The following is a 13,098-nucleotide window of genomic DNA, read 5'->3' on the forward strand; positions in this document are numbered from 1 at the left end:
ATTTAACCAAGGAGCTAGAAGAACTGAAGAGCAAACAAACAATGATAAACAACACTATAAATGAAATTAAAAATTCTTTAGAAGGAATCAATAGCAGAATAACTGATGCAGAAGAACAGTTAAGTGACCTGGAAGATAAAATAGTGTATTAAATAACTACTGCAGAGCAGAATAAAGGAAAAAGAATGGAAAGAATTGAGGACAGTCTCAGAGACCTCTGGGACAACATTAAACAAACCAACATTCGAATTATAGGGGTCCCAGAAGAAGAAGAGTAAAAGAAAGGGACTGAGAAAATATTTGAAGAGATTATAGTTGAAAACCTCCCTAATATGGGAAAGGAAGTAGTCAATCATGTCCAGGAAGCACAGAGAGTCCCATACAGGATAAATCTGAGGAGAAACACGCCAAGACACATATTAATCAAACTATCAAAAATTAAATACAAAGAAAAGATACTAAAAGCAGCAAGGGAAAAGCAACAAATAACATACAAGGGGATTCCCACAAGGTTAAAAGCTGATCTTTCAGCAGAAACTCTGCAAGCCAGAAGGGAGTGGCAGGACATATTTAAAGTGATGAAAGGGAAAACCTACAACCAAGATTACTCTACCCAGCAAGGATCTCTTTCAGATTTGACGGAGAAATTAAAACCTTTACATACATGCAAAAGCTAAGAGAATTCAGCACCACCAAACCAGCTTGACAACAAATGCTAAAGGAACTTCTCTAGGCAGGAAACACAAGAGAAGGAAAAGACCTACAGTAACAAACCCAGAACAATTAAGAAAATGGTAATAGGAACGTACATATCTATAATTACCTTAAACGCAAATAGATTAAATGCTCCAACCAGAAGACATAGACTGGCTGAATGGATACAAAAACAAGACACGTATATATGCTGTCTACAAGAGACCAACCTCAGACCTAGGGGCACATACAGAAGAGGAGTGAGGAGATGGAAAAAGATACTCCATGCAAATGGAAATCAAAAGAAAGCTGGAGTAGCAATTCTGATATCAGACAAAGTGGACTTTAAAATAAAGACTATTACAAGAGACAAAGAAGGACACTACATAATGATCAAGGGATCAGTCCAAGAAGAAGATATAACAATTGTAAATATTTATGCACCCAACATAGGAGCACCTCAATACATAAGGCAAATGCTAACAGCCATAAAAGGGGAAATTGACAGTAACAGTGTAAGAGTAGGGGACTTTAACACCCCACTTTCACCAATGGACAGATCAACCAAAACAAAAATAAATAAGGAAACACAAGCTTTAAATGATACATTAAACAAGATGGACTTAATTGATATTTATAGGACATTCCATCCCAAAACAACAGAATACACATTTTTCTCTAGTGCTCATGGAATATTCTCCAGGATAGATCATATCTTGGGTCACAAATCAAGCCTTGGTAAATTTAAGAAAATTGAAATCATATCAAGTATCTTTTCCCACCACAATGCTATAAGACTAGATATCAATTACAGGAAAAAAACTAAAAAATACAAACACATGGAGGCTAAACAATACGCTACTAAATAACCAAGATACCACTGAAGAAATCAAAGAGGATATCAAAAAATACCTAGAGACAAATGACAATGAAAACACAATGGCCCAAAACCTATGGGATGCAGCAAAAGCAGTTCTAAGAGGGAAGTTTATAGCAGTACAATCCTACCTCAAGAAACAAGAAAAATCTCAAATGAACAACCTAACCTTACACCTAAGCAAATAGAGGAAGAAAAACAAAAATACCCCAAAGTTAGCAGAAGGAAAGAAATCCTAAAGATCAGATCAGAAGTACATGAAAAAGAAATGAAGGAAACGATAGCAAAGATCAATCAAACTAAAAGCTGGTTCTTTGAGAAGATAAACAAAATGATAAACCATTAGCCAGACTCATCAAGAAAAAAAGGGAAAAGACTCAAATCAACAGAATTAGAAATGAAAAAGGAGACGTAACAGCTGACACTGCAGAAATACAAAGGTTCATGAGAGATTACTACAAGCAACTCTATGCCAAAAAATGGACAGCCTGGAAAAATGGACAAATTCATAGAAAAGCACGACCTTCCAAGACTGAACCAGGAAGAAATATAAAAGACAAACAGACCAATCACAAGCACTGAAATTGAAACTGTGATTAAAAATCTTCCAACAAACAAAAGGCCAGGACTAGATGGATTCACCGGTGAATTCTATCAAACATTTAGAGAAGAGCTAACACCTATCCTTCTCAAACTCTTCCAAAATATAGCAGAGGGAGGAAGACTCCCAAATTCATTCTGCGAGGCCACCATCACCCTGGTACCAAAACCAGACAACGATGTTACAAAAAAAGAAAACTACTACAGGACAGTATCACTGATGAACATCGGTGCAAAAATCCTCAACAGAATACTAGCAAACTGAATCCAGCAGCACATTCAAAGGATCATACACCATGAGCAAGTGGGGTTTATCCCAGAAACGCAAGGCTTCTTTAATATACGCAAATTGATCAATGTGATACACCATATTAACGAAGTGAAGGAGAAAAACCATATGATAATCTCAATAAATGCAGAAAAAGCTTTCAACAAAATTCAACACCGATTTATGATTAAAAACCCTCCAGAAAGTAGGCATAGAGGGAACTTACCTCAACATAATAAAGGCCATATATGACAAACCCACAGCCTACATCATTCTCAGTGGTGAAAAACTGAAACCATTTCCACTAAGATCAGGAACAAGACAAGGTTGCCCACTCTCACCACTCTTATTCAACATAGTTTTGGAAGTTATAGCCACAGCAGTCAGAGATGAAAAAGAAATAAAAGGAATCCAAATCGGAAAAGAAGAAGTAAAACTGTCACTGTTTGCGGATGACATGATACTATACATAGAGAATCCTAAAGATGCTACCAGAAAATTACTGGAGCTAATCAATGAATTTGGTAAAGTAGCAGGATACAAAGTTAATTCACGGAAATCTCTTGCATTCCTATGCACCAATGATGAAAAATCTGAAAGAGAAATTAAGGAAACACTCCCATTCACCATTGCAACAAAAATAAAAAAATACCTAGGAATAAACCTACCTAAGGAGACAAAAGACCTGTACACAGAAAACAATAAGACCCTGAGGAAAGAAATTAAAGATGATACAAACGGATGGAGAAATATACCATGTTCTTGGATTGGAAGAATCAACATCATGAAAATGACTATACTACCCAAAGCAATCTACAGACTTAATGCAATCCCTGTCAAACTACCAACGGCATTTTTCACAGAACTAGAACAAAAAATGTCACAATTTGTATGGAAACACAAAAGACCCCGAATAGCCAAAGCCATCTTGAGGAAGAAAAATGGAGCTGAAGGAATGAGACTCCCTGACTACAGGCTATACTACAAAGGTGCAGTAATCAAGACAGTATGGTACTGGCACAAAAACAGAAATATAGATCAATGGAACAGGATAGAAAGCCCAGAGATAAATCTATGCACATATGGTCACCTTATCTTTGATAAAGGAGACAAGAATATACAATGGAGAAAAGACAGCCTCTTCAATAAGTGGTGCTGGGAAAACTGGACAGCTACAGGTAAAAGAATGAAATTAGATCACTCCCTAACACCATACACAAAAATAAACTCCAAATGGATTAAAGACCTAAATGTAAGCCCAGACACTATAAAACTCTTAGAGGAAAACATAGGCAGAACACTCTATGACATAAATCACAGCAAGATCCTTCTTGACCCACCTCCTAGAGAAGTGGAAATAAAAACAAAAATAAATCAAATGGGACCTAATGAGACTTAAAATTTTTTGCACAGCAAAGGAAACCATAAATAAGACCAAAAGACAACCCTCAGAATGGGAGAAAATATTTGCAAATGAAGCAACTGACAAAGGATTAATCTACAAAATATACAAGCAGCTCATGCAGCTCAATATCAAAAATACAAACAACCCAATCCAAAAATGGGCAGAAGACCTAAACAGGCATTTCTCCAAAGAAGATACACAGATTGCCAATAAACACATGAAAGGATGCTCAACATCACTAATCATTAGAGAAATGCAAATCAAAACTGCAGTGAGGTATCACCTCACACTGGTCAGAATGGCCATCATCAAAAAATCTAGAAACAATAAATGCTGGAGAGGGTGTGGAGAAAAGGGAACCCTCTTGCACTGTTGGTGGCAATGTAAATTGATACATCCACTATGGAGAAAAGTGTTGGAGGTTCCTTAAAAAACTAAAAATAGAACTACCATATGACCCAGCAATCCCACTACTGGGCATATACCCTGAGAAAACCATAATTCAAAAAGAGTCATGTACCAAAATGTTCATTGCAGCTCTATTTACAATAGCCAGGACATGGAAGCAACCTAAGTGTCCATCGACAGATCAATGGATAAAGATGTGGCATATATATACAATGGAATATTACTCAGCCATTAAAAAGAAACAAAATTGAGTTATTTGTAGTGAGGCGGATGCACCTAGAGTCTGTCATACAGAGTAAGTCAGAAAGAGAAAAACAAATACTGTATGCTAACACATATATATGGAATCTAAAAAAAAAATTTTAATGGTTCTAAGAACCTAGGGGCAGGACAGGAGTAAAGACGTAGATGTAGAGAACGGACTTGAGGACACAGGGAGGGGGGAAGGGTAAGCTGGGATGAAGTGAGAGAGTGGCATGGACATATATACACTACCAAATGTAAAATAGATAGCTAGTGGCAAGCAGCCGCATAGCACAGGGAGATCAGCTCGGTGCTTTGTGACCATCTAGAGGGGTGCGATAGGGAGGGTGGGAGGGAGACGCAAGAGGGAGGAGATACGGGGATATATGTATACGTGTAGCTGATTCACTTTGTTATACAGCAGCAACTAACACAACAATGTAAAGCAATTATACTCCAATAAAGATGTTAAAAAAAAAATTTTTTTAATGTGGTAGTGGTGGTTGTTTTAAAAGCATTGCGACAAAGGCAGTTCACTTGGGAGTAAGACAAGATACTCATGCTGTCATTCATTATGGCCTGTTTATAACCTTTAAAACAGTATCCATATATTTAAGCACTACCATGTCTTACTTGAATTATGGATGGAACTCTTTAAAAAATTTCCATGTTACTTTGATTAATTGATTCAGAAATTTATAACCAAAGAGGAGGAAAATAATCATCAGGTCCAATTAATCTCAAATATCCCCAATTATAAGAGTGTGGGGCTACAGGGGAAATATTTTTATGTTTCTGCACAGTCAGAGCTTTGTGAGCACTTTTACTGGAATGTGGGACCTGAGCTAAACGACAAGCCTGAGAAGTTAAATTATGACTAGATAGATAGATTTACCTGCAGAGAGATTTACCTCCCCAGAGGTATGTGATTACATTTTCCAGAAGTGGGGATATGGAGAGGGGGCTGAGACCCAACTCTGTGGAGACGTTCCTGGGGCTGCGAGGCTGGAGACACTAGTCTGACATATATTACTTACATATATTACTCTGACATATATTACTTTCCAAAGCATAAGAACCCAAGATCCTTCTCAAGTTGAATTGTTTACATTAAGGAGATAAGACATCTCTCCCTCTCAGAGGAAAGAAGGCAGACAGCTGTCCCTCTCCTATATAATCATCCAGATTCATATTTTTTAGATTCCTCACCTATAATGTAGACCAAGTATACGATGACAACTTGTTCCCATTGTGGCAGCCTGGAAAGAGGAAATTAGGGCATGGGAAACCAGTGCAATAAATTTTGTAAGTAAATAATAACCTGTTTCTGCTCCAGAAACCTCACATTTGTATTCAGGATAATATTAATAAATACAGTTATTAAAAACTTTAAGAGTGAGATCAGACATGTATTATTAAAAAATACAGATTCCAGGTCAACTCCTCCCTCTCCCCCAAATTCTAACTTGGTAAGTCCAGGTACCCAAGAATTTGTATTTGAATAGCTACTTCAGATGATCCTTATCAGACTTATTTGGGGACCACTGCACTGGTCCAAGACCCAGGAATAAAAAGTGCTTCTTACAGAAGACCAATCTGCCTCTGCTAGCATGCTTTCTTAAGTTCAGTTATTGTAAACCCACATCCCCCCATTTTTTGATAGTAAGTGGATTTAAGGATACAAATTTTTTTTAGTTTCAACGTCAGGATAAAATTGAAGGTTGACACATCTCTGGTTGTTCTTTATTATCCTTGCAGACCCCTTTGGGTTTGTTTTGTTTTTTTAAATAAATACACCATTAAAATCATCAGATCTGCTGGAATCTTTAGTGTGAGAAACACTTTTACTGACCCAACCTGTGGTTTCAGTATGCTACCAAAACTTCGCTGACTTCTGCATTCTCTTTAGTTATCGTTCTCATAATCCCCTTATACATATATTGCTTTACAGTTTACAAGATGCTTTTACATTAATTGTGCCATTTGATTCTCACAATAATCTTCGGAAATGGAACAGAAATTGTTAGGAGTTGTATTACCTATGTAAATTTGAAATATTTCAAAGTAATGAGAAATGAGATGTGAGACGGTTGAAATTCAGTATACATCCGGGACAGAAGTTGTCCGTTAGCCATGCTGTTGAGGCACTTTTAATTGAAGGGGAATCTCTTTGTTGTCATGACATCAACAGCTAACAAATAATAGACATTATTATCAGAGATCACTTGGACATATTGAGGGTGACTTCTTCCAAGTGCATAGAAACTACTGCCCATTCCTGCCTCAGCTCCTGATAAATTTTTTTAACCAAAAGGTAAATATAAATATGCAGGTAACTGCATTAAGAAAAAAGTCTGGTTTCTTTCTTTCTTTTTTTAAAATTAATTTATTTATTTTTGGCTGCATTGGGTCTTCATTGCTGCACACGGGCTTTTTCTAGTTGCGGCGAGTGGGGCTACTCTTCCTTGTGGTGCACAGGCTTCTCACTGCAGTGGCTTCTCTTCTTGTGGAGCATGGGCTCTAGGCGCACAGGCTTCAGTAATTGTGGCACTCGGGCTCAGTAGTTGTGGCTTGCAGACTCCGTAGTTGTGGCTCATAGGCTTAGTTGCTCTGCGGTGCATGGGATCTTCCCAGACCAGGGCTCAAACCCGTGTCCCCTGCATTGGCAGGTAGATTGTTAACCACTGCACCACCAGGGAAGTCCCAAAAGTCTGTTTTCAAATTGTGTTTTTCAAATGCCTTTGAGTCCTTTAAGTAGTAAATAAGCATAGACCTTTATACCTTTACATTTTCAAAGCACTTTCACACTTATCTAATTTAATTCTTAACAACCACATATGATATATATAAAATATCCACCTTTTATGGATGAGGAAATAGACTCTGAGAGAAGGACCAAGGCCATGTACACAGGAAGTGTGTACGGTTTTAGGACCTTGGGTCTGATGTTCCTCCTGTGATAAGGCACTAAGATTATGATGAAAAACCAATAAGGTGTGTGTGTTCTGCTTAAAGTATCATGAGCCCAGAAATTTCCAAGTATTTAAATATATCATTTTCTAAAGTCTCAGGCTCTTGAGAACCTGTGCTCAGAGGAGGCCAGGGTAGAATGCTGGTTATGAGCTCATGTCACTAGTGTGAGGCACTGTTATGTGACCCAAATAAAGGGAATGCTGTGATGATTAACTTAATAGCAATTCCTAAAAGACCATGCCCCTCCCTGATACTAATTTATCCACATACATTTATTAGGCACATTTCATAAAATTCATCGTGGCAATAATGATAACAAAATATTGATCATTGTTATAGAATCCAATTAGATGCAAAAAAGATAACTATTGGACTTCCCTAGTGGTCTAGTGGCTAAGATGCTGCGCTTCCACTGCAGGTGGCGCAGGTTCGATCCCTGGTCAGGGAAGTTCCGCGTGCTGCGTGGTGTGGCCCCAAAGAAAAGAAAAATTAAAATTAACAAAAAAAAGATAACTATTAAGATTAACGTTCTAGTCAAAAGGGCAACATTTTTACTCTATCCGTTGTGTAGAATAATTTCTCAAACTATGACTTCAAACTATATTCAGAGTCCCTTCAGAATTCATTTCAATAAGTTTTACATCTGCCTTTTCTTTGTCTAACATACCCGTTCTTTTCATAACCCAGGATCTTCAGCGGCAGGCTGGAACACTGGAAACCGAAGCTGTCCTCCACTGCTCAGGCCTCCACGCCATCAGCGGGCCTGCCTTTCTCGTGGTTTAACGAAAGCCGGAAAGGATCCTATTCCTTCAGGAACCTGCCTGCATCTGCAAGTCCCCTTCAGCCTTCTCCTGAAACTCTAATTTCAGATAAAAAGGGGTCTAAGGTAGAAAACACATGGATTTAAAAAGCAGACAAGAAAACCCCCAATCCTTCCTCCTCTTCGATCTTTGGAAAGCATTCTCAACTTGTGTGTGTACTCTGGATCCGAGAAACCAATGTGATAACACTGCAGTAAACAATGCATGGTATTTCTTGCGTGGGGGAGGAAGAAAGCCTCATCTAACCATCACCTTCTTTAATACTGTTCCGTTCTAGATTGTACGTTCATCTTTGATTTGCCTGTCTTTTCACATACTGCTAGTTAATCTCAGTTTGACAGTCAAGCCATGCTGGGAAAGATGCATTTGAATCATGGAACAGTATGATAGATCTGTTTACCAAGTATTCCACTTTAAATTACATTACAAAACTATTTTTGCTGTGCTTTTCAAGATTTACTGGAAAACAAATAAATTTGGGACTGAATATGTGTTCAATATATCTAAATGAAACTCTTTCAAACAGACCAATGCTGACATAGCACCCTTATTTCTTCTTTTAAATCAAACTTCCATGTTGATAAACTGTTACAATTCTATCACCAAAGTTTTTTAACTTTAGCAGAACGAGGAATTATATGCTTATTTGTTTTTAAATGCACGATGGTTATTTCCAGCATGACGCTGCAAACCTTACCTAACATTTTATTGAAACACATACGGTGGCTAACTTTCACATGTTGTTTGGTCTCCCTTTATCAATGTTCACTTTTCTCTCTCAAACAGAAACCTGTGATTAATGTTAACTTGAATTTAATTCTTTTCTTGAGGTCAACAGCTCATAAGGTTTTGACAGAATTTGGGGTCATATCTCCAATGACAATGTCAAATGGTAATGTGCTGTGTTAAATGCTCACCTGCTTAAATGTTTTACTAGCCTAGCTCCTTGTGCTCTGATTTCGTCTCCTTTTCTGAAGTTTTAGCAAACTTGGCGTTTGTTTGGTACTGAATTCTCTAGCCTCTGGCATGGTATTTATTCTTGACAACCAGCTAAACCCAATGCAAGGGAACCTAATGGAAAACTAACAGTCCAGTTCCTAAGGAAGGGAAATAGGAAACAAGATGGTGTTGGTCAGGTGCTTAGAGTTCCAGGAAAGCCAGTCCTTCTAGAATTATTAGCAAAAGAAGTTCTGGAAGCAGAAGGCCACTTTGGTCTTGAAACATTTTCAGTCTTGGGTCTGAGAAATCTAAATGTTGTTTGAATAGATTCTACCATTATCTTGCACTGGAGAGACACCAGATTTGGTTTAAAATGTTTTTACAAATGCAGCCATATAGTCATTGTGAATTTATTTAACTTTAATATTTACTGAACATTTTAATGAAATTCTGGGGAAGTTTTACGTACACACCCTCAACCTCCCCAACACCCAGGTGGTTATTTGGAAATGTGTTTCTGTCCGTGCTGCAGCCTCTTTGGTACTCTGTTGGTGCTGTGCAAGAGTTGTATTTTACCATGTGACTACTAGTGTAATGGCAGACTGTGACCTACCCCAGAACTCATCATCTTGAAGGTTACATCCAGGAGAGGATCTGCCATCTCTCACAGTATTTATCACAGCCAACAGCAAGCGATCCTTCCCAGGGGGTGCTCAAGCTACCTTTCTAATATGGATTGCCATCTGTTCCTAATAACTCAGGCTCACCACACCATCTTGTATTTTTACTTACACTGTTACTTATCACGATTAGGGTCAAAGAATATAGGCTTATTAATATTACCCCTCTGAGCAGTTGCAGAGGATAATGAATGCTGTACCCTTGAAGAGAGGTTGAAGAATCATTTCTCTAAGATATCTATCCTTTCATGTGATGGAGAAAACACCCAGAATTCCCTATCCAGCACAGAAGGCACAGTTCTCAACCACTGCCGGGTGAAGGTCACCAAACCCAATATGAATCTCTTCTAAGATTACTTAAAAAGAACCTTTCCAGAACTTGCAAACATACCTACCTCTGGTTCACTCACTATGCTCATTTAACAGTGAGCTTTATTTGTTTTTTCAGAATTTTACCTTCAGTGATGACTTCAGCCCCAGCAGTACCAGTTCAGCAGACCTGAGCGGCCTGGGAGCAGAACCCAAAACACCCGGGCTCTCTCAGTCCTTGGTGCTCTCATCAGATGAGGTACATGCACGGCACCGACGACAGAGCTGCTTTCTCAGATCATACGTTTTACCGATGAACTATCACCAGGGAAAATGTTTTTAGGCAGATTTTGCATATCAGTCCTCATGATTTCGCTCCCTCTCTGTCTCAACGTGGATGCAGAGTACTATTTCTGAGCCCCTTTAAGCTGTCTGGGGACCTCCTCAGCCTTTCTTTGATATAAATGGGATGACTATCAACAGAGGGTTGGGAATGGGAGGCTGGGCACTGGAGAGCAGCAAGAGGGAACGGCCCAGAAAGCCCAAGGGAGGGAATTCCCTGGAGGCCCAGTCTGTAGGACTCCGTGCTTCCACTGCAGGGGGGCCTGGGTTCGATCCCTGGCTGGGGAACTAAGATCCTGCAAGCTGCGAGGTGCGGCAAAAAAAAAAAAAATCTCGAGGGAGTTTACAGACGATCCATCCCCCTCCTCCCTCACCTTTTTCACCATCCCTGATGTTCCCTCTGAGTGGGGAGTGGCCCCTGATTGAGAATCACCGCAGGGGAGAGGTACACTTGTGATAAGGAAGGAAAACTGGGGGAGAACCACTTACTTAGAAGCCGGGGTCAAGTGTGCATTGCAATGGATTCTCAGGAGATATAATGTGTACAGGAGGGCAGGAGATTACACTGGTGATTGACTTAGTGCTCCAAGAGATAAGTAGAAGGAAGAAATACCAGTACTGGGGGCGGGGGTGGGGCTGGGGAGAAGCGCTGTAAGTAAAGATATATTCACCCTAAATATTTGCTCTTAGTTATTTCTTTCTAATGTGATTTTTGCTTTGTAAAACTTTTTTTTTCCCTTAAATTCTTCTATCTATATTCTTCAGGCTTGGAGTGATTTTAATTGTATTAAAACTTTGTACTGTACATGTGTGTCTCCTGTTCCTGTAACACTTTTCTTTTTGGTTCCTTTGCTGCTCTCTCACTCAGAGCCTGGATATGATAGATGACGAGGTGAGCTCTCAGTGGGCTGTGTGTGGTGGCTTACATGGTATTGTCTGACACTTCTTTTCTTTGCAAATGATTTAAAATCAAACAAGACAAGAAACTTTCCTCTGTAGTGGAGGGTTTCCTCGTGTTAAATAGTTTCACTCTCTGCCCTTGTCTATATCTTAGTTGAAAAGACATTCAAGAGGATCTCCAGATTCCCTTGCTGTGCCTCCCATCACCATTACCCTGACACAGCCCATTGTGTTTCACCTCCTTTGCCTTCACCTCAGCTTCCCCATCCCCTCCTCTGTGTTCCCTGCATGGTCACTGAGGTGACGCCTGTCTCTCCTCCCGGATTTATCATTGCCTTCATCTCCTCTCAGCTTAGTGGTTCTAGGAACCCAGCTGCCCTTTGCACTATTCATAGCAATGTCCTGCACTGGACAGAGCCTGGGATTTGGAATAAACCAGTAAATGCTGAGCTCCACCACTCACTAGCTGTGTGATACTGGACAGATCTGGAGACTTTCTGGGCCTCACTTGCCTCATTTATTAAAAGTAATTATGGAAATTACCTGTCCTACCTTCCTCATAGGTTTGCTTGCTGCTCAAGTGAAATAATGGCTGTGAAATTTCCCCTAAGTATGTTTGAGGACTTAATGTTCTCCCCTTCTAAGTAAAAGATATACCTCAGTATTTTTAAATGTATCTTTACATATCTCTGATGTCTTAGCAGAGGATCAGTGCAGTGATGCATTACATATAGAGATTAATGATGTATTCGTTTTCTGCATCTGATAATCTTTCCACAGTGTTTTAATGTAAAAACTTGCAACACTGGAGTGTATTTTTCAGTTTTAGACTTCCTACATTAAAATGCTTTGTTTGGGGGAATTTTTAAATTTCCAAATACCTAAACAAAATGTAGAGTTAATAACTTTGTGTATGTTACACATACAGCTAGAACCATTCGTTTACTTTACGGTTTAAAAACAAGTGTGGCTCTAGTAGGCAAGAAATGGCTTTTGATAGCATCACGTGCCATACTGAGCTACAGCTTCTTGGTCCTTTAACAACCCTGCGTAACATTCCTACCTCAGATTCTTGATGACGGACAGTCTCCCAAACACAGTCAGTGTCTGAATCGGGCCGTTCATGAATGGAGCGTGCAGCAGGTTTCTCACTGGCTAATGAGCCTAAATCTGGAGCAGTATGTCTCTGAATTCAGTGCCCAAAACATCACTGGAGAGCAACTCCTGCAGTTGGATGGAAATAAACTTAAGGTAAAGAATTATATGTTTGTGTTAGGTTACCAAGTATAATTTGTATTACACATAGCGCCTAAAATGTTTCCGTTAGATGAGAGCATCCTGCATATCTGAGAGGTGCTTCTCACTCACAGTTAGCAGAAAGGACCTTGAATGATTTCTGAGTGGTAAAGGAAATTTCGGAAAGTCGTCGGGTTCTGAATCAAACAGTAGGCTGTCGAGCAGGAGAGCTAGAGGCTCGCTCCATTGCTTCCGCCAAGCAACACATGGTCCATGTATTAACTCTACTTATTTCCTATGTAGTATGAGTTTTAATAATGGCCGATGTGGACTCTCCCATAACGTTAGAGTTAAAACCCAGGTCCGTGAATCTTCCCTTTTTTTAACTCATTGCTCCCCCCACC

General features: G+C 39.3%; 1 protein-coding gene across 4 annotated transcripts in view; it reads left to right on the top strand.

The window, feature by feature from the left end:
• PPP1R9A (protein phosphatase 1 regulatory subunit 9A) overlaps positions 1-13,098 on the top strand; it is a 326,308-nt gene that overhangs the window by 306,016 nt on the left and 7,194 nt on the right. Inside the window, exons 15-17 of one of the 4 annotated variants that reach the window (XM_060157050.1) lie at positions 8,155-8,353; positions 10,356-10,475; positions 12,527-12,709. In XM_060157050.1, the coding sequence (XP_060013033.1) occupies positions 8,155-8,353; positions 10,356-10,475; positions 12,527-12,709 (502 nt within the window). Of the gene's footprint in view, positions 1-8,154; positions 8,354-10,355; positions 10,476-11,426; positions 11,451-12,526; positions 12,710-13,098 lie in introns of all 4 variants that reach the window. The other 3 variants (XM_060157052.1, XM_060157051.1, XM_060157053.1) reach the window with 3 other exon arrangements.

Source organism: Lagenorhynchus albirostris, chromosome 8 (genome assembly GCF_949774975.1).
Source record: "Lagenorhynchus albirostris chromosome 8, mLagAlb1.1, whole genome shotgun sequence".
NCBI classification, from domain to species: domain Eukaryota; kingdom Metazoa; phylum Chordata; class Mammalia; order Artiodactyla; family Delphinidae; genus Lagenorhynchus; species Lagenorhynchus albirostris.